The 26,037-nt window shown below is 39.0% G+C and overlaps 1 protein-coding gene across 1 annotated transcript in view; it reads right to left on the reverse strand.

The window, feature by feature from the left end:
- Positions 1 to 23,699, reverse strand: part of SNAPC3 (small nuclear RNA activating complex polypeptide 3) — a 37,029-nt gene extending 13,330 nt beyond the window's left edge. The window contains exons 1-5 of the mRNA XM_055301727.1: positions 23,346 to 23,699; positions 22,568 to 22,645; positions 12,723 to 12,807; positions 4,284 to 4,388; positions 2,220 to 2,369 (exon numbers count right to left, since the gene is read on the reverse strand). Of these exons, the coding sequence (XP_055157702.1) occupies positions 2,220 to 2,369; positions 4,284 to 4,388; positions 12,723 to 12,807; positions 22,568 to 22,645; positions 23,346 to 23,662 (735 nt within the window). The 5' untranslated portion in view covers positions 23,663 to 23,699. The remainder of the gene's footprint in view (positions 1 to 2,219; positions 2,370 to 4,283; positions 4,389 to 12,722; positions 12,808 to 22,567; positions 22,646 to 23,345) is intronic.
- Between the last annotated feature and the right edge of the window lie 2,338 nt (positions 23,700 to 26,037).

Below are 26,037 nucleotides of genomic sequence, written 5' to 3' on the forward strand. Positions count from 1 at the left end.
TCGCCCTCTGCCCTTTCTTCGTGTGTGTGTGTGTGTGTGTGTGTGTGTGTGTGTGTGTGTGTCTCTCTCAAATAAAGTCTTTTTTAAAAAAGTGATTTTCAAGGAGGAGTGGGAAACAAAGTGAGTGCAAGACAAAGTGATGGCAGAAAAAGATAATGAGCTTAGGGGCTATTATTCAATCATTATTATTACTACTCATTGTTATTAAGTCTGAGTAGTTTGTTGAGGAGGAGGCAGAAAGATGAGGTTGGTGGCTGGGGGGAAGACGTGTGGTGGAAGAAAAGTTTTAGGAAGGGAGATACCACAGTGTATCTGTAAGGACAGGACAGCTCTAGAATGGATCGAACCATGATGTGAGGTCACGGGATCCCGTGGATAGGCAGCCTGGCCTCAGGTGGCAGCAGCTTTAGTCCAGCCACTGTCCAAGGTGGCAAGGCAGGGTACACGGGCAGATGGGCAGATAACTAAATGTAGGTGAGAGGTGATGGAAAGTTCTTTCTGAGTTACTTTATTGTCTCCGTGAAACAAACAGCAAGGGTTTCCACTGATGATAAGCCGTGAGGAGAAAATGGAGGCCACTTCTGAATGAGTCACACAGTTCCCCTGAAATGGGGAAGAATGAATTGACTACAGAAATGTGATAAAGGGCAGCCTGGGGGGCTTAGTGGTTTAGCGCTGCCTTCAGCCCAGGGCATGATCTTGGAGATCCAGAATGGAGTCCCACGTCAGGCTCCCTGCATGGAGCCTGCTTGTCTCTCTCTTTCTCTACGCCCCCGTCTCCATGAATAAATAAAATCTTAAAAAAAAAAAAAGAAAGGAAAGGAAAGGAAAGGAAAGGAAAGGAAAGGAAGAAAGGAAAGGAAAGGAAAGGAAAGGAAAGGAAAGGAAAGGAAAGGAAAGGAAAGGAAAGGGAAGGAAGGGAAAGGGAAAGGGAAAGGGAAAGGGAAGGAAAGAAAGAAAGAAAAATGTAATAAAGACGCCAGGCAGCACTGAGGCTAAGTGGCAGCAATGGCCAGGAGGCACTCAAAATAATGGTCACAAAATCAGGAGAAAATGCAGTGACAGAGAGACCCTAACGAAGATTAGAGTGCACTCAAAACCATGAAAACTGGGGAAAGACCAGGAGAATTTACAAGGACCATCAAGTGAGGCCTACATTTTAATAGCAGTAATGTGGCTGGAGGCACAAGAACCAGCAAAAACAAGGACTGTGGTGGTTCTTGTTCAAACACTCTCATTCTAGCTGACCCGAATATCCTTTTCTCATCTACAGCACGTGCAACCCCTTTTACGGGGGTCAGGAAATCTGAGGTCTTTGACCAGAATTATACCAAGTAACAGAATTAGCTCAAGTCTGCCCTACCATGAAATTCAGAGGGATCAAAGCCCTACTACTTTACTGGGCAAGCAATCCCTTTGGAAAACTTTGTGAGTGGCAAGTCAACTACTCTGCTCCTTTCCATCCCTTTTTTTTTTTTAATTTTTTTATTTATTTATGATAGTCACAGAGAGAGAGAGAGGCAGAGACATAGGCAGAGGGAGAAGCAGGCTCCATGCACCGGGAGCCCGATGTGGGATTCGATCCCGGGTCTCCAGGATCACGCCCTGGGCCAAAGGCAGGCGCCAAACCGCTGCGCCACCCAGGGATCCCTCCATCCTTATCCAACGCATATGTAAAGTTTCTCCAACCTTCTGAGAGCACCTCTGATGGAAACGGCAACAAGGACCAAGGTCAGATACTTCTGTGTCCCTGCGTGGTATGGTCCTGAGACCGACAGGACTTGCTTTGGGCAGTGAGGCTCTCAGGCAGACTCCAGCCGTTGACTGGGCGGGGGGGGAGGGTTAGGACAGATAGCACTCACACAGTGTGAAAGAGGAGGAGAGAATGAAAAGCAAATTCCAATGCTAAGTGAGATCAAGTTGGATGAACATGGAGAAGAGGTTAGACAATGAGGTAGCTCCTATGACCTTAAAAGGAAGAGTGTACACAGCATGGCTGAGAAATGAAGGGGAAAGAAGAGATCCAAACTGAGCACAGCCTCGTCTTTGAAAATGTCTTGATGACAAAAAGAAGGGAAGTGATATGCTTGATGAAATGGCACAAAAGGATTTATTGGAACATTTATGAGCCTGCTAGAGTAATCACTACTTACTTAGCTTGGTATTACTATTATTATTTCTTGTTTTATGAGAGTTAAGAAAAAAAAGAAACACCTTACTTTGCTTATGTGCTCAGGAGCTTGATCGGGCGTGCTGCTGAATTCCCCACCAATCTGCAGGTCACTGACACAGCAAATTGAATCTCTCAGTTCTGTGAGCTTCTGACTGCCCAAGACCAGCATTGTCTGGTATGGTTTGTGTTCTTTGTGCTAAAAGTCAAACAGTAAATAAGTTAACTGTCCACTTAGAGATGAAGCAACTAAACCATAAATCCTGTCCTGACCAGATCCAAACGAAGCTACTGGTTTTCTTAATTTAAAGTTATCCCCATAACTCAGTGTCCTGTGTTTTTCTTAGGTTCTATATTTGTCAATTTGGCATCCATTAATTTCAGTCCACATTAATGGCCAAAATTGTTTACATTTCCCCTGTGATCCAGAGCCTGGTCTCTGAAGCTGCTTTGTTGTTTTAACTCTCACAGAGCAAGTTAGTATCTCCCGTCCTAAATCAATGTAAGGTCAGGTAGGCGACAACTAGGGACAGCCCCTACACCCCAGGGCCTGCTGGAATTATTCACACTACTCAAGCCTCAACTATTCATCTTACCCTGCCCTGCGCTTCCCATGGAAACCTTGATAAAGGAGGCTGTGGCCTTTGGCTCCTCACTTCTTCTGTTACCAGTGCTTCTCGTTGTAGCCCTGTAGGTGTGGCATACTTACTCCTCTCAGGATAATAAAAATATTATCCTGAATAATAAAAAATCTTGGTCTGAATAATAATAATATCTGAATAATAAAAAATCTTGGTCACTCAGCTACCCAAGTGAAAATCCCACAGACACAATTGAAACACTGGAGGCTATGGTCTGAATGTCTTGTGTCCACCCCAAATTCAGACACTGGAATCCTACTGCCCAAGTGATAGTGTGGAGGTAATGAAGTCACAGGGTGAAGCCTCATGAATGGGATTAGTGCCCTTGTAAAAGATCCCACAGAGCTCCCTAACTCCTTCTGCCACATGAGAAGTCGTGACCTGAAGGAGGGCCCTCCCCTGACTGTGCTAGCTGCCTGATGTTGGACTGTCAGCCTCCAGAACTGTGACAAATAAACTGCTGTTTATAAGCCACTCAATCAGTGATACTTTGTTATAGTGGTCAGAATGGACTAAGATATTGGCAATAGATTTTTTTTAGTTTAAGCTATAGTTTATAATCAAGATGCTACTAAAATGACATTAGCAAGAACGTTTGGAATATAACTTCATCTAGCAGCATCGTGTTTTATTATCATTATCATCATCCTCACTATGATGATGGTCCAACCCAGAGCTTGAACCATGAGATCAAGACCTGACCGGAGATCAAGAGTTGGACCCTCCCCTGACTGATCCACCCAGGCGCCCCAGCAGCAGTGTGTTGTAAAATTTCCTGCTGGAAGTTACCTCACTGAAGTCAAGCAGTCAATACGCTACTCTCATGTTAGAGATGAGAGGTTCAGTTTTCTTGGTTTGGTCTGACTGGTAATTTCAGATCATGATCAAACAAGGTCATTAATAATAACTATATCCCAGATGGTTCACTACTATTTATATTCACAAATGCAATTCACATATAGTAATATTTCAGTTAAACCTTATCAAAGTTTATGACACATCTATTTGGGGGATCAAGAATACATACACTCTGGGCCTGGACAGAGTTCTTTTTATTAGAGACCTCTAAGACATTTCTGAATATCCCTAACCTGTTAACATTCTGCATTTTCATCAAAGAAGAGCGGTCTTTAGTTAGACAACCTCCCAAGTGTTCTGAATTGCTCAACAAAAATTACCCCACTCCTTTACCAGTCATCTACTCTGTAAAAAAAAAAACAACAAAAACATTCTAAAACTAAAAAATAAATCCAAGAATTAATATAATTAGAATCACTGTAGATTTACATATACTTTCAGTTGCCTCCAGTGCAGGAATTAAGAATAATACATTTTAATGTTATAACTGCCACAAAAAAACAGCATGTTTGCATTTATTTTGAACCTTAAGGATTGTGATGCTTCAAATAATTAGACCCTTTGACAAAAGTCACCTGTATTATCTGTGAAATTCAAAAGGTTTTACTACTGACCTTATGAAATATAACAGGGTACAAGATATTCACAGATAGGATAAGCTCCCCTTCTTCAATCATGTCTGCTGGATTTTCAGGCTTTTTTCCTATGGCATGTGACTCCTGAGGGAGAAAAATAAGTAAAAGACCTTAAAATCACACTACAACTCAGATTAAGAGGCAGTGGGAACAACAGCCATAAGTAAGATCTGGAGTCAGACAGCTCTGGGTCTGACTCCTAATTTTAGTTTTAAGAAAATTGGCAAAACCTCTCTAAGCTTTAGCTTCATCTTCTATTTTTTTTTTATTTTAAAGATTTATTTATTTATGATAGACATGGGGGGGGGGTGGACAGAGACACAGGAGGAAGGAGAAGCAGGCTCCATGCCAGGAGCCTTATGCGGTACTCGATCCCAGGACTCCAGGATCGTGCGCCCTGGACCAAAGGCAGGCGCTAAACTGCTGAGCCACCCAGGGATCCCCTCATCTTCTATTTTTTAAAAACAAAACAAAAACAGCTCACAGAAAATACTCATTTTATAGAACTACTGCTGGGAATGTGTACATAAAATATCTAATAATGTTTGGGACTAAGTGCTTAACAACTTATGACAAAACAGGAATATCAACTAATGTTGGTATAACACTGGCATTTACGGTTACTATTAACACTTTTACGTATCTCTGCTCATAGTATTACAAAAGCTATTTGACAGCTGATGCAGAGTTCAGATTTACCCAAGGAATATCAGCAAGTTACAATGCAAATACAGATCTGTTTGGCTCTAAAACCCACACTGTCTTGCTTTTTACAACACTATCATCACATCTGTAATACCTCACACTTTCTTTTGTTTTTTTAAGATTTTATTTATTTATTTGACAGAGAGCACAAGCAGGGGGAGCAGCAGACAGAGGGAGAGGGAGAAGCAACGATGCAGGGCTTGATCCCAGGACCCTGGGACAATGACCTGAGCCAAAGGTACACATTTAACCTACTGGGCCACCCACATTCCCCAATATCTCCCACTTCTATTATGCATGCACAATAACTATAAAATAGCCACCACTAGAGTAGACTAGTTAAGAAGTACAGGTGCAAAAATCAGAGGGAGTGACTTTATGCAAAACAGTATAGGAGGCAGCTTTAGAGATCATTCCCTCCACCAAAGCAACCAATAAGATGGAACGAGAAACTGGAATCAACTATTTTGGAATTCTGGAACCTGATCAGTTATATCAACTAGGAAAGTGAATAAAAGGACAAGCTGCTGGTGTTTCATAAATACACACAGAGTGCAAAACAACTACCATCCCCCATTCCTCAGCCCCACTGCAGATGTGGAAATAGAGGCCCCTGTTCCTGGAACAGACAGCTGATGCTATGACAAGCAAGGGGGACCTTGTTCTTCCTAAACTGGGGGCTGTTTTAGTTGCTCTGGTGATATCTTGATGGCGTGGTGTTGACACTTGCCTTGGTGTTGGACCTCCTGCCAGCAGTGGCTTCCCAGACAGCAGCTATTGGTTTGTTTGTTTGTTTATTTGTTTTATTTATTTATTTATTTGCTATTGGTTAATTTAAAAACAGGGCCTTTTTTTTTTCCCCCTCATGTGTGGAGACAGATATTTATGGAAATCTTGAACAGGTCACTGGCTGCCCACAGCGATAATGAAATAAATATTCATAACCATACATAACAAGGAGTACTTGTCACTCCAATAATCCACAAGTAAAAAATATACTCAGAATGTCCAGTATATATTATTCTCAATAAAAACTTATATAAAGCATACAAAGAAACAAGAGACCATGTCACATTCAAAAGAAAAAAAAAATCTGACAAAAACCACCCTTGAGGAAGCCCAGATATAGTAGTTACTAGTCAAAGATGTTACATCAACTGTCTTAAATGAACTCAGTGAGTTAAAGGAAACATAGACAACTAAAAGAAATCAGGCTGCTCAATAAGTGACAGACATCTTCTCACAGAAACTATGGAGATAAGGGAGTAGGGCAACATATTTAAAGCCATGAAAGAAAAAAAACCATTAACCAGAATTCTACACCTGGCAAAACTATCCTTCAGGAATGATAAAGAAATTAAGGCATTTCCAGATAAAAAGAAAAAAAAGGTGAGGGAGTTCATTACCAGTAGACTTTGTATAAGAAATGCTAAAGAGAGTTCTTCAGGATGAAATGAGAAAGACACTAGAAAGTAACTTGAATCCATAAGAAGTGAAGAACACTGGTAACAGCAATGACATACACAAATATAAAAGCCAGAATTACTGTACTTTTTCATTTATAGCTTTTTCCCCAACAGCAAATGCACATAACAATATTTACAAACTTACATTAATAGGTATATAAAGATGTAATCTGAGACAATAACAACATTAAAGGAGAAGGACAGAGATGTATATGAGCAGAGTTATCTACCCTTCAAGGTACTACTGAAACAAAGTTGGTATCATTAAGACTAGGTTGTCATAATTTTCTAATGTTGGGACACCGGGGTGGCTCAGCAGTTTAGCGCCTGCCTTTGGCCCAGGGTGTGTTGCTGGAGTCCTGGGATCAAGTCCCACATCAGGCTCCTTGCATGGAGCCGGTTTCTCCCTCTGCCTGTGTCTGCCTCTCTCTCTCTCTCTCTCTCTCTCTCTCTCTCTCTCTCTCTCATGAATAAATAAAATCTTTTAAAAAATAAAACAAAATTTCTGATGTTAATTGTAATCCACAAGGTAACCACTAAAAAATAAGTACAACACATACAGATGGGAAGAAGGAAAACAAAATACACCATAAAAATTCAACTAAATAAAAAAAAAATTCAACTAAATACAAAAAACGGACAATAATAGAGGAACCAAGGAACAAAGGATAGTATAACATACAGATATCTAACTGGTAGAAGTAAATCCTCATCAGTAGTTAAATACAGATGGGCTAAACTTTTCCATTAAAAAGGCAACGACTGGCAGACTGGATTTAAAAAAATTGATCATCTTAAACACTCTCTGTAAGAGACTCATTTTAGATGTGAAGATACAAAGGGTTGAAAGTAAAAAAAAAAAAAAGGAAAAGATATTCCACACAAATAGTAACCAAATGAAAGGTGGGGTGGCTATCTTATTGTCAGACAAAATAGAATTTAAGTAAAAAAGGTTACAGGAGACAGAAGAGGACACTATATATTGATAAAATGTGCAATCCAAAAAGACAGTCTGATAATTATAAACATACATAACTAACAACAGAATGCCAAAGTATATGAAGCAAAACTGACAGAACTAATGGGAAAAATACACTGTTCCATGATAATCAGTGGAAATTTCAATACCCCACTTTCAATAACAAGTAGAATAACCACACAGAAAATTAATAAGGAAACAGAGGACTTGAACATTACAAAACAATCAAAACAATGAGACCTAACACACACAGAACACTCCGTCTGACAATACACATTCTTCTCAAGTGCGCTTGAACAGTTCTCTAGGATAGACCACCAAGTCCCAATGAATTTGGAAGTACTGAAATAATAAAAAATAAAAAGTATTTTCTGATTATAATTGAATAAACCTAGAAATCAGTAATAGAAGGAAAACTAAAAAATTCAGTAGAAATTAAAAAATACTCTTATTAAACAACCAATGGGTCAAAAAAATATCACAAGGGAAATTAGAAATTACCTTGAGACAAATGAAAATGAAAACACAACATAAGAAACTTATAGGCCATAGCAAAAGCAGTACAAAGAGGGAAGCTTACAGCTATAAATATCTACATTAAAAAAAGAACAATCTCAAGTAAATAATCTTACTGTATTTACTGTATACACTAAGGAACTGGAAAAAGAGCACACTACACCCAAAACAAGCAGAAGGAAGAAAACAATCAAAACTAATCCAAGAAAAAATAAAATATCTGAATAGTAATGGTTTTATTGGTATATTGATACAATGGTAAGGAGATTGAACCAGTAACTAAAAACCTCTTAACAGGGACACCTGGGTGGCTCAGCAGTTGAGCATCTGCCTTTGGCCCAGAGCATGATCCTGGAGTCTCGGGATTGAGACCCGCATTGGGCTCCTTCCATGGAGCCTGCTTCTCTCTCTGCCTATGTCTCTGCCTCTCATGAATAAATAAATAAAATCTTAAAAACAAAAACAAAACCCTCTTAACAAAGAAAAGCTCAGGACTAGATAGTTTCACTGGTGAACTGTACCAATCAAAGAAAAATTAACATCAATCCCCATTCAATGTCTTCCAAAAAGCCTGAGAGAATACTCTTTTTTTTTTTAAAGGTAAGCTCTAAGCCCAGTGTGGGGCCTGAATTCAGGACTCTGAGATCAAGAGCCCCATGCTCTACCAAAGGATTGGTGCCAGGCACCCTGAGGAAATACTTCTTAACTCGTTCAATGAAATCAACATACTCTTACAACAAAACCAGACAAAGACGCTACAAGAAAACTACAGGCCAATATCCTTTATGAAGATTAACTGCAAAACTCCCTAACAAAATACTAGCAAACCAAATTCAGTAGCATATGAAAAAGATTATCACAACCAAGTGGCATTTATCCTCAGGATGCAAGAGCAGTTTAACACATACAAATCAGTCAACGTAAATACCACATTAACAGAAAGATGGAAAAAACCTACATTATTATTTCAACTGAATTGCAGAAAAAAGTATGAGGAAATCCAATCTCCCTTCACAATAAAAGCACTAAATAAAATAGGAACAGACGGGAACTTCCTCAACATGATGAAGGACATATGTGAAAAATCCACAGCTAAAATCATATTCAATGATGATATCAGGATGTGCACTTTTGCCACGTCTATATTCAACATAGTACTAGAAATTCTAGCTAGAACAATTAGATTTAAGAAAAAGAAGGAAGGAAGGAAGGAAGGAAGGAAGGAAGGAAGGAAGGAAGGAAGGAAGGAAGGAAGGAAGAAGGGAGGAGGGAGGGAGGGAGGGAGGGAGGGAGGGAGGAGGAAGGGTAAAAGAGAATAAACAAACAACCACATTAGAAAGAGATAAAATTATGTTTGCAGATAACAGGCATGATATTCTATATATAAAATCCTAAAAAACCCCATTAGAGCTAATAAATTTAGTAAAGTTGCAGGCTACAAAATTAACACACAAAAACCAGCTGTATTTCTATATACTAGCAGTGAACAGCTCAAAAAAGATATTAAGAAAATTCCAGGGCAGCCCGGGTGGCTCAGCAGTTTGGTGCCGCCTTCAGCCCAGGGCGTGATCTTGGAGACCCGGGATCGAGTCCCACGTCAGGCTCCCTGCATGGAGCCTGGTTCTCCCTCTGTGTCTCTGCCTCTCTCTCTTTCTCTGTGTCTCTCATGAAAAGAAAAAGAAAAAGAAGAAAAAGAAAAGAAAAAGAAAAAGAAAAAGAGAAAGAGAAAAAGAGAAAGAAAATTCCAGGGGTGCCTGGATGGCTCAGTCAGTTAAGCATCTGCCTTTTGGCTCAGGTCATGATCTCAGAGTCCTGAGACTGAGCTCCATGTTGGGCGCTCTGCTCAGTGGGGAGTCTGTTTCTCCCTCTGCCCTTCCCCCACACTTACCTGCTCTTTCTCAAAAAAAAAAAAAAAAAAAAAAAAAAAAAGGAATTCCATTTAAAATAGCATCCAAAGGAATAAAATACTTAGGAATAAACTTAATAGAAATGAAAGACTTGAGGTGCCTGGCAGGTTCGGTCAGTACAGCATGCAACTCTTGACCTTGGGTTTGTGATTTTTGAGCCCCACATTGGGTGTAGAATTACTTTAAAAGAATAAAAAATCTTAAAAAAAAAGAAAGAAATGAAGACTTATACACTTAAAAACTACAAAACATTACTGAACAAAATTATTGACAACTTAAATAAATTCAAAGACATTCTGTTCATGGATTGGAAAATGTAGTATCGTTCAGATTAAACACTATTCCAAAGCATACGCAGATTCAATTCAATACCTATCAAAATCTATATAGGGTTTCTTTCTTTCTTTTTTTTTTTCCTTACCCAGAAATAAAATAACCTTCCTGAAATTCCTAGGCAATCTTGAAGGACCATAAATAGCCAAAACAATCCTGAAAAAGATCAAAGTTGGAAGACTCCAATTTCCCAATTTCAGAAATGACCACAAAGCTAGAATAATCAAAACAACGTGGTGCCAGGATAAGACAGACATACAGACCACTAGAATAGAACAGAGAACTCAGAAATAAATCTTATATGGTCAAGTGAATTTCAACAAAAGTGCCAAGATCATTCAATAGGGAAAGGACAGTCTTCAACAAATGGTGCTGGGAAAACTGGATATCTACATACAAATGAATGATGTTAAACCTTTTCCTTATGCTATATATAAAAATTAACTCAAAATGGATCAAAGACTTGAACTAAGAGCTAAAACTATAAAACTCTAAGAAGAAAATACAGAGGAAAGCTTCATTACGTTGGATTTGCCAAGTTTCTTAAGTATGCTACCAAAAGCACAGATAACAACCAAAAAAAAAAAAAAAAACCCAGATAAACTGAACTTGATCAAATTTTAAAACTTTTGTACATCAGAGGAAACTATCAAGAGAGTGAAAAGACAGCCTGTGGAATGGGGGAAAGCATTTTAAAATCACACATATGGTAAGGATCTAGAATCCAGAATATACAAAGAACTCTTACAAATCAACAATAAAGAGACAACCCAATTAAAAAACCAGTAAAGGAGCTTAATAGACATTTCTCCAAAGAAGATACACAAATTGCCAGAAAGCACATTAAAAGATGCTTAACATCACTTACCATCTGGGAAATACAAATTGAAACCATAATGAAATACCATTTTATGCCAACTAGAAGGACTATTCTCAATAAACAGAAAAATCACAAATGTTGAAGAGGATCTGGAGGAATTGGAACCTTTGTGCACTGCTGATGGGAATGTTAAATGATGCAACTGCTGTGGAAAACAGTTTGGTGATTCCTCAAAATATAAAACCTAGAATTATCATATGACTAAGCAATTGCACTCCCAGGTATATACTGAAAAGAAACGAAAATGGACTCCAACAGATACCTGTATACTGGTGTTAATAGCAGCATTATTTGTAGTATTCAAAAATGGAAGTAAGCCAAATGTCCATCAGAAGATGAATAAACAAAATGTGGTATATTCATACAATAGAGTATTATTCGGTCAGAAAAGGGAATGAAGTCTTGATACATACTCCACACAGGTAAACCTTTAAAATATTATACTAAATAAAATAAGCTGAACACAAAAGGACAAATACTGCATGATTCCATGTATATAAAGTATCTAAAACAGGCAAATTCACAGAGACAGAAAGTAGAATAAAGGTTAACAAGGGCTAAGGAAAAAGAAAATGGGCAGTTATTTACTCAGAATAGAATTTGAGATGATGAAAATTTCTGGAAACAGTGAATGGATACATGACATAATGAATGTACTTAATGCCACTTAAATTGAATATTTAAAATAGTAAATTTGGTTATGTAAATTTTACCACAATAAAAAAATAAGTAGGAGACAATAGATGTCTTTATGTACTATCAGGTGCCCAACACACCATCTGACATGCAGTGGGTCCTCAAGAGTAAGAACTGAATGAGTCCATCATGTCTCCTAACACTTAATTCCTCATTACTCATCATCTTAAATTTTTCTGAGGATTTGTGTGAGATGATGGATTAAGAAAGAATGTGGTTAAACTAAAATCAGGGGCACCTGGGTGGCTCAATGGTTGAGCATCTGTCTTTGGCTCAGGTCCTGATCCTGGAATCCTGGGATTGAGTCCTGATCGGGCTTCCCACAGGGAGCCTGCTTCTCGCTCTGCCTATGTCTCTGCCTCTATGTGTCTCTCATGAATAAATAAATGGAATCTTTAAAAAATTAAAAAAAATAAAAAATAAAAATAAAGTAAAATCAGGAGCAGAACAAAGTACCAGCAATATGGAGATTAAAAGGCATGAATTTAGCCAAATTCAGAGAGCAAAATCAAACTAAAAGCAAAAATAAAGGTAAAGATCTGAAAAGAGTCTAATGTGCCATCACTTGAATTCTGCGGGTCTTTTTCTCCTACCAGTTCCCAGTCCTACTGAGGTTTCTAAAAATTTGTTTTCAACTAAGCATTTCCAGTATAAAGCTACCATACATAGTCATCACTAACACCCAAAGACAGAGTGCTCATTGTTTCATGGGAAGAACAGAGAAAGGGCAGCCCCGGTGGCGCAGCGGTTTAGCGCCGCCTGCAGCCCAGGACGTGATGCTGGAGACCCTGGATCAAGTCCCATGTCAGGCTCTCTGTATGATGCCTGCTTCTCCCTCTGCCTGTGTCTCTGCCTCTCTCTCTCTCTCCATGAATAAATAAATAAAATCTTTTAAAAAAAAAAAAAAGGAAGAACAGATAAAGATGAGATTCTTACCATCTCGTAAGCAAATGTTTCTTGTCTACAAACCCGATCTATGGTTATAGTTTCCTCCCGCTGTTCCAGAAGCCTCTTTCTAACCCTGTTAGAGGAACAAGAAAGATCAAATTTCAATACCTTTACTGGGTCTTCCAAGATTTCTCTAACACTTTAACTTTTATTTTGGAAAAAAATTTTTTTAAGAGAGAGAGGATCCCAAGCAGACTCCATGCTCAGCATTGATACCCATGTGGGGTTTGATCTCATAACCTGAGATCATGACCTGAGCCAAAATCAAGTCAGATGCTTAACTGACTAAGCCACCCGAGCATCCCTTGAACTAATTTTAGACTTAATGCTAAAAGAAGCTGTAAAAATAGTACAAAGAGTACCCTTCTCTCACCCAGTTTTCCCTGTGTTAACCCCTTACAGGATCCTAATTATCAAGATCAGAAAATTGCATTAATACAGTATTAGTATCTCTAAGTCTTTATTGAATTTCACAAGTTTCATTTTTTGTTAAGATTTTATTTGAGTGACAGTAAGAGTGAGAGAGAAAGAGAGAGAGAGAGAGAGAGAGAGAGAGAGAGAGCATGAACATGAACAGGGGGGAATGGAAGAGAGGGAGAAGCAGACTTCCCAATGAGCACGGAGCCCAATTCAGGATTTGATACCGGAGCCAAAGGCAGACACTTAACAGACTGAGCCACCCAGGTGCCCCTTCACAAGTTTTTAAATATAATCCTTTTTTTCTGCCCCAGGATCCTCTGCAGGGCACTATACTGCATTTGTTTCTCCTTTCCCTCTTTCCCTCCATTCATCTGCAATTCTGCAGTTTTCTTTAATCAACTTGACACTTCTAAAGAGCTCTATTTCGTTATTTTATAGAACGTCCTTGAATTTGCACAGACTGCCATTTCCTTACCGATTGGAGTAATGCTAGCACTGTGGGCAAGAATACCACAAGAATGTTGTCCTCAGTGTGCCATACCAAGAGGTTCATGATGTTAATATTAATATGTCTTATTACTGGTGATACTTATTTTGGTTAAGCTTCTGTCTGCCAGATTCCTATTTTCTTTTCCTTTGTACTCAATAAGTATTTAGGGGGAGATCCTTTGAAACCAGGCAAACCTCAGTTCTCCTCAAACTTTCACCTGGGAATTTTAGCATTCAAAAGTAGATTCTGTCTGTGACATTTATTGCCATGGAATATGCCCACTGGTGATTCTCTATTTCCCTCCTTCTACGTTTATTCATTGGTATTATGAGGAAGACCTAACTTTCTCCTCCTATTTGATCATTTATATTAATATGAACTCATTTATCTCATTCTGTAGGTTACAATCTAATACTATCATTATTTTATTGATCAAACTGTTCTACCTGTGGCTGTTAGGGGTTCCTTCAGGTTGGCTCCTGCCTTGGGAAAAAAACCCTTATCCTTTTCTTGAGCATTCCCTTGAATGCTCACCCAGTTTTCACCCACTTACACATTTTACACATTCCCTTGAATGCTCACATTTTTCACCCACTTTCTAACACTATTAAGAAACTTAAGGCTCACCTTGCATTTCCCTAGCCTCAGTCATAAAATCAACTACTAAGAGCCTCAATGAGACAGGTGTATAGAGGCCATTAGCTGAGTGCCAGGTGTTATCACTGTTATTGCAGTCAGCACTTTTTCTAGACTGCTCAGTGGAAAGAAGTAGAAAACATAAATCTGTGTATTATTCCATACGTGTACGAATATCTGCACTTCTGTATTTTTCTGTTATATACTTAAAACCATGAGTTTATACTGATCTCTTTGGAGTTTATTCTTGTGTATAGTGTCGCACTCAATTTCCACAAGCACTAGACTAACTGGACCTTCTCTCCTACTCCACTGGTCTACTGTCTCTTCATGTGCTAGTAGCCACTGTTTTAATTATAAAACTTTGTAGTATTTTAGTATCCGGTAAAATTAGTACATCCTCACAATTTCCTTCACACACTCCCCTCCAGGGTTTTCTTCTGATCTTTCTTGCATGTATTCCATATGAACTTTATCACCAACTTGTCTAACTTTATAAAATAACCAATACATTGGGTATTTTTCCTGGGAGTGCACTTAATTTAACAGAAAGAACTGACATTGAGGCACCTGGATGGCTCAGTCAGTTAAGCGTCTGACTTTTGATTCCGGCTCAGGTCATGATCTCAGGATCATGATATCGGGCCCTGTGTCAGACTCTGTGTTCATCAGCGAGTCTAATTCTCTCCCTCCTCTCCCTTTCCTTCTCCTTTTCCCCCTGCTCTCCCTAAAATAAATAAATCTTAAAAAAATAAAAATAAAAAAGAACCGACATCATAGTAATTTTTAGGATTCCTATTCAAGAAGAGAAGGAAGATACAGATAGAAGAGACAGAAGATGTCTTCTTTCAATGTTATCAAGTCTTTTTCCAAGTTTTCCCAGAGTGTTTTAAAATTGTCCCTAAGTTTTACACATTTCTTGTTAAATTCATTCCTAAGTATTTAATCATCTTTTTGACCATCATAAATGGGATTTTTCTCTACCAATATGTCCTCTAATTGTTTAGCTCATATACATGAAGCCTATTTTTTAATATATATAAATTCTGTATCCTCCTCATACACTGAATTCTGGTTTTTCCTGTTTCTTGGTCTGTTTTAGCATTTATTTCCTTGGAATTCTTCAGGTATACTATCATACCATTGGGAGACAGAGATAGTTTTTCTTCTTTATGTACTCTTATCTCTCTAATATTTCAATTTTTTCATTATAACAATATTTGTTATATTTGTTATGGTTATGTCATCAGAGATTATGACTTGCTGAAAGCTCAAATGTCAACATTTATCAATAAAGTGCTCATCTGAAGTATTTACTTTTCTAGACATTAAACTGCTACACACTTAATAGACTATAATATAAACACTACTTTTATAGGCACTGGGAAACCAAAATTCATCTGACTCGCTTTATTGCAATATTTGCTTTATTGCAGTGGTCTGGAACTGCCCCCCAAAATCTCCAAGGTATGTCTGTATTTAATGAGTTTTCAAATTTCCGGAGAGAATGGTCTGATTTTTTTTCTTTTAAAGACTTATTTACTTAAGAAAGAGAGAGAGCACACGCACACAAGCCAGGGAAGCACAGAGAAAGGGAATCTCAAGCAGACTACCAGCTGAGTGCAAGGCCCACATGGAGCCTGATCTCACAACCCTGAGATCATGACCAGAGCTAGAAACCTAGAGTTGTACACCCAACTGACCAAGCCATTCAGGTGCCCCTAGAATGCCGATTTTTGTTTTTGTTAGTAAACTCTAGTTTTGTTATGTTATGATCACAGAGTGTTGTTTATAGTATTTTCACTTTATGGATGCTACAGATGTTCTTTGTGACCTAATACACAATCACCTTTTGTGGTTGTGCCATGTATTCTCTAGTATCAGGGTATAAATTTTAAGTGTATAGATTTCCATAAGACAAAGCCTATTGATTATGTTGTTTAGAACTTTTCTCTCTTATTTTTTTTTACCATTTGTTATTAAACTGCCCTATTAGTGCATTCCTAGCTATGTATCTTGCACCTAATACACTGTATTATTTTGTATGTGTGTGTGTACAGACATCTATATGTGAATATATACATATATATATATATTCCTAAGTATTCTATATTAATTGGAGTTTGTGTCTTTTAGCATTTAAAAAGTGAGCTTTGTTACATTTAATGTTTTAGGGCTTTCACTGAGCTTTTAAAAAAATCCTGCTCAATTGTTGCCTTCTTTGTATGTTACTTTTACAAAGTTAATGCCATTCTAATTCTTTCACTTTTGTATATTATGTGTTCTTTTTGCTATTGCCTTGATCTTTATCTCTGAAACCTAATAGTTTTATTAGGTTATGTCTCAGAATTGATACTTTTCAGTTAATTTTCTCAGATATCCAGTGAGCCCTTTTAATTTGTAGATTAAGATTTTTTTTTTCCAATCTGGAAATTTTTTTAGATTAAGTATTAATTTTGTTCAATTGCTTTGCTTTCCTGCTTTAGGAACTCATGAAGATATTTTTGTTTTTTCTTTTCTTTTTTTTTAATTTTTATTTATTTATGATAGTCAGAGAGAGAGAGAGAGAGAGAGAGAGAGGCAGAGACATAGGCAGAGGGAGAAGCAGGCTCCACGCACCGGGAGCCCGACGTGGGATTCGATCCCGGGTCTCCAGGATTGCGCCCTGGGCCAAAGGCAGGCACTAAACCACTGCGCCACCCAGGGATCCCTTGTCTTGTTTTTCAATCTCATTACAATCAGTTTCTTTACATCATTTGCATTCTCTTGACTATATTCTTGTCTTTCATTGACTCTTATTAAATTTCATTTGCATCTACTCTGCATTAGTTATCTCATAATTCATTTGAGATAATTTTCCTTTTCTTCCATTTTCTGAGTTCTATCATTTTTCTCCATTCCTCCTCTTCCTCATCATTTCTGTTGTTAGTTTCAAAGTCTCAGATCCAAAGTGTTTTTCTATCTTCAAATCCTTGTTTTAATATATTCAATTTTGTTTGGAATGTAGACTTACAGTTTTGTTTCCTAGTTATTTCCTGGGAGAATGAGAGAGCTTTCCTCAGTTGATTTGTATAAACAGTTCTTTCCTCATTTTCTACAAATTCCTTATGGATTTTATTTCTTCTTATTCATTCTGTGATACTTGTGGTGGAAGGTTTCTAAGATTCCTAGTTTAAAGGTACTCTCTTCTGTCATTCTAACGAAGCCCAGGTAAATTAGTGTTTTTTGTTTGTTTTTTGTTTTGGTGGTAAGATCAGGAGACCTTCAATTCTATGGTTCTTTTTCTTGCAGGACTCTAAAGTTTCCTTTTCATATCCTTTAAATGGTGCATGAAGCAGTGCTCTGTTAACCAGCAAAGTGAGAGGATGGGCAGAGAAAATGCAATTGCTATTGTATTAAAGTAATGCTGCTGAAGCTTTTGGGATGAAAGATAAGGTTCAGTAGTAACCATGTAGGAGCAATTTCTCCTATTCCTAGGAATTAAAATCTTTAAGCAGTTTAAAAATTTCAGAACTGCAGATGACAAGTTATTTAGCTTGGTATGGATTAAAGACAGCATGTATCAAAGGAGAATCAATCTCTTCCAAGTGTCTTTTGTCTTTCTTACAGGCATAAAATGAGTCCAGCAGCAACTATATTAGACAGGGGGAGGAAAGTGATACAAGTGTATTTACTTTATGCCATAATATAGGGGTCATGTATTCAGATTTTGTTTTTATTTTTAAGTTATTGGTGGAAAGAAGAAAGGAAGGTTTAGAGAAAGCATAGAGATACAGAGTTTAGCTTTTGGCACAAGCCTAATAATTTACTTGCAGTACTGTTAAGAATAATATTAGTCATTTAAAAAATATTATCATAAATGTGATAAGTATTTCAATAGGGAAGTATAGAGGTCCACATGAGCATAAAACAGGATCTAATGGGAGCCCACAGCCCTCTAGTCCTTGAAGGATAGCAGAAGTCAGCAAGACCAAAAGGATAAGGAGGAGTGAGTTCTAGGCAAAGGCCTAGAGTGAGTGCACATTCTAGGAACTGAAAATTATAGTGGCTGATGCAGTACAGACATAGAGCTGAAAGTATCTGCAAGATCCATTCTATAGAGGCCCTTGTGAGCCACTGAATAACTCAGAATTTTTGCCTAAGAGCCAGTGAAAGGTTTTAAGAGAGATACAACCAGATATGCATTTTAGAAATCTCCAACTCACTAATCAACAATAGTCAAAAAGCACCAATAGAAGCAAAAGACTACAGCAGGCTAAGGGCAATACATAGATGAAGGAGTTTGGACTTTCAACGAGCCTTCAAAAACTTAAATATTACAAGAAAAGTTCTGGACATTTTAAGTGAATCTATTTTCTAAGGGAGGAAAATAGGTTGTAGTAATGTAGAAAGGAATCTTAGGGCCTCAAATATGGAGTTTTGATGGGAAAAGGCTAAGCCATTTGAAACAGAAAGTGGCTAAAAATAAATCTGGAAATACAGATTTGGACTATAGATGCAGGGCTTCATATGTCCAAGAGAGGTACAGCCATTGGGAATTTCTCAAATGCAAATGAGCATGCTCAAGTAGTAGCATGATAAATAAATCAGAAGAAGAAAACACTGGACGTAGGAGAAATGGGAGGCTTTCCTAGTGCTCCAAGTATCACTAATGGAAACATTAGCAGTGGGGATAAGGGAAACAGATTTGGCCGCTATTATAAAAGAAACCAAGGTGGAGTCGAAATGCTTACATTTTCGAGGGTGACAACAGAAAGGGTAGAAACAAGGATTATAAAAAGATAAGGTTAAGGTGGTGTGAAGTAGGTGGGCTACAAACTGGAAATTATAAATGTCACCATCAGACACACATTTTCTCAATAATACTACAGCACAGTGTTTCTCAAAGAGTGACTGGCAGACCAACACTGATCTGAGAGCTATTTGTTATTCCATCAGTACAGACAATGAGAGTAAGCATTTAGAAACATTCACAGCAATATAAATTAATATGAATATGAGTAGTAATTTTACTATTAAATTTAATAAAATTTAATTACAAGTAAATGATTTCAATAAAGTTGCATGATACAAAATTAATTTACAGAAATTGACTGCATTTCTATACACTAATAATAAAGTAGCAGACAAAAATTTTTTTTTAAAATTTCATTTACGGGACGCCTGGGTGGCTCAGCAGTTGGGCATCTGCCTTCGGCTCAGGTCATGATCCTGGGATCCGGGATTGAGTCCCGCATCGGGCTCCCTGTGAGGAGCCTGCTTCTCCCCCTTCTGCCTTTGTCTCTGCCTCTCTCTCTCAGTCTGTGTCTCTCATGAATAAATAAATAAATCTTTAAAAAAAAAATTCACTTAAAATTGCACCATAAGAATAAAATACCAAAGAATAAACTCAACTAAGGAGATGCAAGACTTACCCTCTGAAAACTGTAAAATACTGATGAAAGAAACAACACAATGCAAATGGACAGATACTGCATGCTCATGGATTGGAAGATATTGGTAAAATATCCTCACTACCCAAAACAACTGACAGATTCAAGGCAATTCCTATTAAAATACTAACAGCATTTTTCACAGAACTACAACAATATAAACATTTTTATGAAACCACAAAAGACCCTAAGAGTTACAGCAATCTTGAGAAAGAACAAAGCTGGATGTATTACAATCCCAGATTTCAAAATATACTACAAAGCTGTAGTAATCAAAGAGTATGATACTGGCATAAAAACAAACATACAGGCCAACAGAACAGAATAGAGCGCCCAGAAATAAACCCACAGAGTCAATTAATAATCAAATAAAGCCACATAGTTAATTAATCTATGAAGGAGGCAAGAATATACCATGGGGAAAAGCCAGTCTTTTTTTTTTTTTTTTTTTTTTAAAGCCAGTCTTTTGAACAAATGATGTTGGGAAAACTGAACAGCTACATGCAAAGGAATCAAACTGAACCACTATCTCACATCACACAAAAATAAACTCAATAATGGATTAAAGGCCTAAATGTGAGACCTGAAACCATAAAACTCCTAGAAGGCAATATATGCAATAATTTCTTACACATCAGTCAAAGCAATATTTTTGTAGATGTCTCCTCAGCCAAGGAAACAAAAGTCAAACAGAATAATCTATTAGAACTATATAAAAACAAAAAGTTTTTGCATGGCAACAAAAATCATTAAAAAAAAAAAAAGCAAACTACTAAAAGGGAGAAGATATTTCTAAATGATATAGCCAATAAAGTGTTAATATCCAAAATAAAGAACTTATACAACTCAACAGCAAACCCCCCCAAATAATCCAATTTAAAAAAGCAGAGGGCCTGAATAGACATTTCTCCAAAGAAATCCACATGGTCAACAGACATTTGAAAAGATGCTCAGGATGCCTGGATGGCTCAGGGCGTGATCCCAAGGTCCTGGAATGGTGTTCCACACTGGGCTCCCCATAGCTTGCTTCTCCCTTTGCCTACGTCTCTGCCTCTCTCTGTGGGTCTCTCGTGAATAAATGAATAAAAAAATCTTTAAAAAAAGAAAGAAAGAAAAGAAAAGATGCTCAGCATCACTAATCATCAGGGAAATATCATCTGACACCAGTCAGAATTGCTAGAATCCAAAAGGGATGCCTGGGTGGCTCGCAGCTGGGCATCTGCCTTTGGCTCAGGGCATGATCCTAGGGTCCCGGGATTGAGTTCCACATCAGGCTTCCTACATGGAGCCTGCTTCTTCCTTTGCCTATGTCTCTGCCTCTCTCCTCTGTCTCGGTGTCTCTCATGAATAAATAAATAAAAGCTTTAAAAACAAACAAACAAACAAACAAGAATAACAAGTGTTGGTGAGATATAGAGAAAAAGGAATCCTTTTTGGTAGGAATTTACCTGGTGGCGCCACTGTGGAAAACAGTATGAAGGCTCTTGAAAAAAATAAAAAATATAAATACCATATGACCCAGTAATTCCACAACTAGGTAGTCACCCAAAGAAAAAAACACTGCTTCCAAAAGATACATGCACCCCTATGTTTACTATGGCATTACTTAAAATAGCTAGGATATGGAAGCAACCCAAGTGTCCATGGATAGATCAATGGATAAAGATGTGTATAATGGAAAATTACTCATCCATAAAAAAGAATGACAGCTTGCCATTTGCAATAACATGAATGGACCTAGAGGGTATTATGCTAAGTGAAACAATTCAAATAGAGAAAGACAAATACTATATAATTTCACTGATAGTGGAATATAAAAAGCCAAACAAATACAGAGAACAAACTGACAGCTGCCAGGAAAAGTGGTGAGGGGGACAAAATGGGTGAAGGAGAGTAACAGGTACAGGCTTCCAATTGTGAAATAAATAAATCATGGGGATGGAGGGACAGCATAGAGAATAAAGTCAATAGTAATGTAATCAGTATTATTACTAGCCTGTGTGGTAATAACAGATGGTTGCTACACTTGTGGTGAGCATAGAACATATAGAGCTGCCAAATGGCTATGCCGTACATCTGAAACCAATGAAGCATTGTATGTTAACTATACTTCAATAAACCCAAATTCAAGGGGCACCTGGATGGCTCAGTTCATTGAGCATCCAACTCTTGATTTTGGCTCAGATCATGATCTCAGGGTTTTGGGGGGGAAAGTCATCTTAAATAAAATCTCTGTAATCTTCAAAAGATAATAGTAATAATAACCTTTGTTCTTAAAAAAAGGACTTTTATTGTGTTTGTCTTTTAATTCCATTTTCCCAGTAATTAACTAGTATCCTCTTTTACAAAAATATGGATCTGTCAAAAATTAGAAACTGAAAACAAAAGTTTGAAAAACTATCAGAGTTTTCACCTTGCACTGGAATCTAAGTAGATCAACTGTACCTTTGTAAACACACATTTAAAAATAAACACACACAAAAAATAAAATAAAATAAAAATAAACACAAAATACATAAAAATAAACACAAATCTGAATACAGAATGGACATTAGAAGTTATGTATTTACTGCTAATTTTCTTTAGGTGCAATAATACCACTCTGATTATGTAAGAGAATAATACTTAGGGGAGCTATATGCTGCCGTATTTAGGTCTGAAACTTACTGAATGGTCCAGCAATAGAAAAAGACTTGCAGCAGGTATCTCACACAGAGCAAAAGCAAATTCAGCCAAATGTTAACAATGATTGGATTTAGGGGGTGGGGTGATAACAATAAGTACTCTTGTGAATAACATAACGTTGAAAAAAGTCTTAAATAAGTACCACACAATAAAAGTAAAGTCTTCCATACCCCAAAGTCACTAGGTCAGTATTCTCAGGGACGACATCCGGATCCTCGCCCTCCTCAAGGCACTTCAGTTTATCAACGCTGAAATACAAACAAAAAAGGAAAAACAATCATCCATCTTGTCCACAACGATCAGGGTTGTGTCCTAAATACATCATTAAACAATTAAGCCAGGTGAAATCCAGCAGACGGGGTTCAGATGCGGCCAGAATTCCAGACAATGATATCTGTGCCGATATTCTATCTACAAAGAGGATACACGGCCGATTGATGCATGGCGGCCGATACTATTAGATAGATAAAGAGATCGTTAAAGTTTTTTTTTTTATTTTCACCCTATAAAAGGCCCTTGGGGGGGGGAATATTTTCAGTAACTGCACACCCGGAGGTCCCCCATTAGGAAACACGGTTAATCAAAGGTTTCAACACTCCCCTGGTTAAATTTCCTCCCAGGCTCATCATTACGAAGGCTCCTCCATTGTCAAAGTGTCTTTTCAATGGCAGCTACACGCCGCCGTTACTCTGATCGCCCTTCTATATATTAGCAAGCACTTAAACAATTAACCGGTAGAAAAATTGATCTTTGTAGGCAGCTCTTCCGTCCCTCCGCTCCGATCACCGGACTCCTCCCGGGGCTCCAGGACAGCCTCGGAAGGGCGGTCCTTCCACCTCCGGGAGTCCGCGCACAGGCCCTCCCCAGGAGGAGTCCCAGGGGAGCGCAGGAGCAAGGCTGCATCCAGGCCGGCTCCCAGCAGCAAGAGCTCCTCCGCACCGCACTCACCCGCACACCGTCCGCAGCTCGGCCGCGGCCTCAAGGCTGCAGCCCAGATCCCGGGCCACCGCAGCATCCTCCTGGCCCCGGTCCGCGACACCGTGGCTCCCAGGCAGCGCGGATTCCTGAGGCTCCTTCAGCGACAAGTCCCCTTCCCTGCGCAACCGGCCACGCCACAGCTCCCCGAAGGCGCCCACATGGAAAGCGCGCGTGTTTAGCTCGGGAAGCTCGTACTCTGGGAAGTTGCAGCTCCCGCTGCTGGAGACCGGGTCCTGCCTGCCTCCCATTCCTCCGCACGCTGTGCCACCCCGACTGCCTTCAGCCATGTTCGCCCCACTCCTTTCCCTGCAAAAGCCGGGCGAGCAAGAGGCCGCGGAGCGTGATGGGACTTGTAGTTGCACGGGGCTCGGTCCGAAGAGCGGCGGGGCTGCGTGGGCACGGCTTTCAGACACTGCATTTCCCAGCAGGCCCCGGGCCGGGCACGCCCCCGGGCGCGGTACCGCGAGCTTCCGCGCGAAGGGCTGAGCGCATTGTTCTCCGCTCGCGGCGCTGCGGCGAGCGGTCGGCTGCGCTCGGTCTCCCGGTGCCCTGTGTCGCGTTCCCGTCCCCCACCGTCCCGTGGCATCGCTCTCCGCGAGACGGGGCGGCCTCCGTACGCCCTTCGAGCCCGTTCGTTGCGGTTGCTCGGCCCGGGATGCGGGGCTTTTCTTTGCCTCCGGGGCTCGTGCGCTGCGCTGCTGCCTCACCGTCCCAAAGCTGGAGCGACCTGGGCTGCGAGGGCGGAGACCGCGGGCACGCCCGGCCCTCCAGATCCGGGTCGTTAGAAAATCCCCCCAACCGCTGCATCTTCTTGTGTTTATACGCATGCATTGTGCTGTACACGCTTAGAATAGTGTGTATTGAGAGGCAACTACGTATTAGATACTGTACGGTATTAACCCTAATGTGGGTTTTTAAAAATCATGACCTTCCCAGGCAAGGATTGTCATGCCCATGGTACCACTGAGGAAGGAGTTAACTATAAGGAAATAGAAGCAGGATTGGAACGGACTAGCTTCAGGCGGAGCTTCTCCCATGGCTCGGAGACCCGAAAGGACGGAACAGGACATATAAGGAGCCTTGGTTATTTATTTATTTATTTATTTATTTATTGGTATATTATTCATACATCATATATATTTAACCCATTTAAAGTGCTCATTCAATGGTTTCTAGTGTATTTACAGAGTTATGCAACCATCACCATAACCAATTTGAGAATATCTCAACCACTCCACCACTCCAAAAAGAAACTCTTACCTTTGAGCTATGGCCCCCAATCCTCTCAACTCCTTCAGCCCTAACCCAACCGCTTCTCTTAGTCTCTGAGATTTAAGATTTACGTAAGTCGATTTAGCATAAGTGTTAGATTTATCTGATCTTTTGTGATTAGCTTCTTTCATTTAGCATAATGTCTTCAGGGTTTATCTATACTTTGCTTGTACCTACTTCATTTCCTTTTATGGCTGAATAAAATTGCATTGTGTGATGTACCATATTTTGTTCATCAAGAAGTTGATTCTATTTTTTGGCTATTATGAATAATGCTACTATGAACATTCATGTGCAAGTGTTTTGTCCAGACATATATTTTCATTTGTTTAATATATATATATATATATATATATATATATATATATATATATATAGTAACTATGTTAAGCCATGTGTAGAATTGCCCTTTCCAACAGTGGCTGCCCCATTTTACACTCCCACCACAATCCTATGCGGATTCAGATTTCTCCACATCTTTGTTATTATCTGATTATAGCCATCCTAGTGGGTGTGAAGTAAAACCCTCATGGTTTTGACTTGCATATCATACCTAGTGATACTGAGCATCTTAGCTTACTGACCATTTGTATATCTTTCTTGGAGGAATGTCTAACCAAGACCTTTGCCCATTTTTAATTAGGTCATATGACTTTTTATAGGCATTCTGGTATTTATCAATATATTATTGTAGGAAACATCTGTTGTTTTTGTCTGCCTCGATTCCTGTTTCTTAAAACTGACCGCTACTCCTTTTGGTCCTCTTGGGGCTGCCAATCATAGAATCCTTCCCACTCCGCCATAGTGATTGGTTTAAGGATGAGTAACTAGATTCAATTAGAACCAAGCAGAATCCTCCTCTGGGGATTTATCTATAAACTAAGAAACTCTTCTTCCATTCTAAGGACCTAAGGATCCTGTGTTGGCCAGTGGAAGAGTTAGAAGAAGGAAAGCCAAGAATTTAAATAAGACAAGTCAGAAGGTAGACAAGGAGAGAAGTCATGTGACTTAGAAATTGTGGCTAAGGCCTCCCCCCCCACTTCCCATTATGTAAGCCAGTGATTGTTTTTATTTTAAGCTAGTTTGAGTTCGATTTTTTTTTTATTAATGAATTTATTTGAAAGAGAGCAAACATGACGGTGGAGGGGGGGTGGGGGGAAGAAGCAGACTCCCTGCTGGGCGGGGAGCCAATGCAGGACTCAGTCTGAGGACTCTAAGATCATGACCTAAGCCAAAAACAGACAATGGACTGAGCCACCCAGGTGCCCCTTGAGTTAGATTCTTGCAACCTAAAGACTAATAATCTTCCCAGGGCCTGTAAGACTTGGTCCAAACCTTTCAACAGGGGGAGCTCTCACTCCAGAGAATGAGGTCACACTTCAGGTGAAAG

The sequence above is a fragment of the Nyctereutes procyonoides genome, unplaced genomic scaffold (assembly GCF_905146905.1).
Source record: "Nyctereutes procyonoides isolate TBG_1078 unplaced genomic scaffold, NYPRO_anot_genome, whole genome shotgun sequence".
Taxonomy (NCBI): Eukaryota; Metazoa; Chordata; class Mammalia; order Carnivora; family Canidae; genus Nyctereutes; species Nyctereutes procyonoides.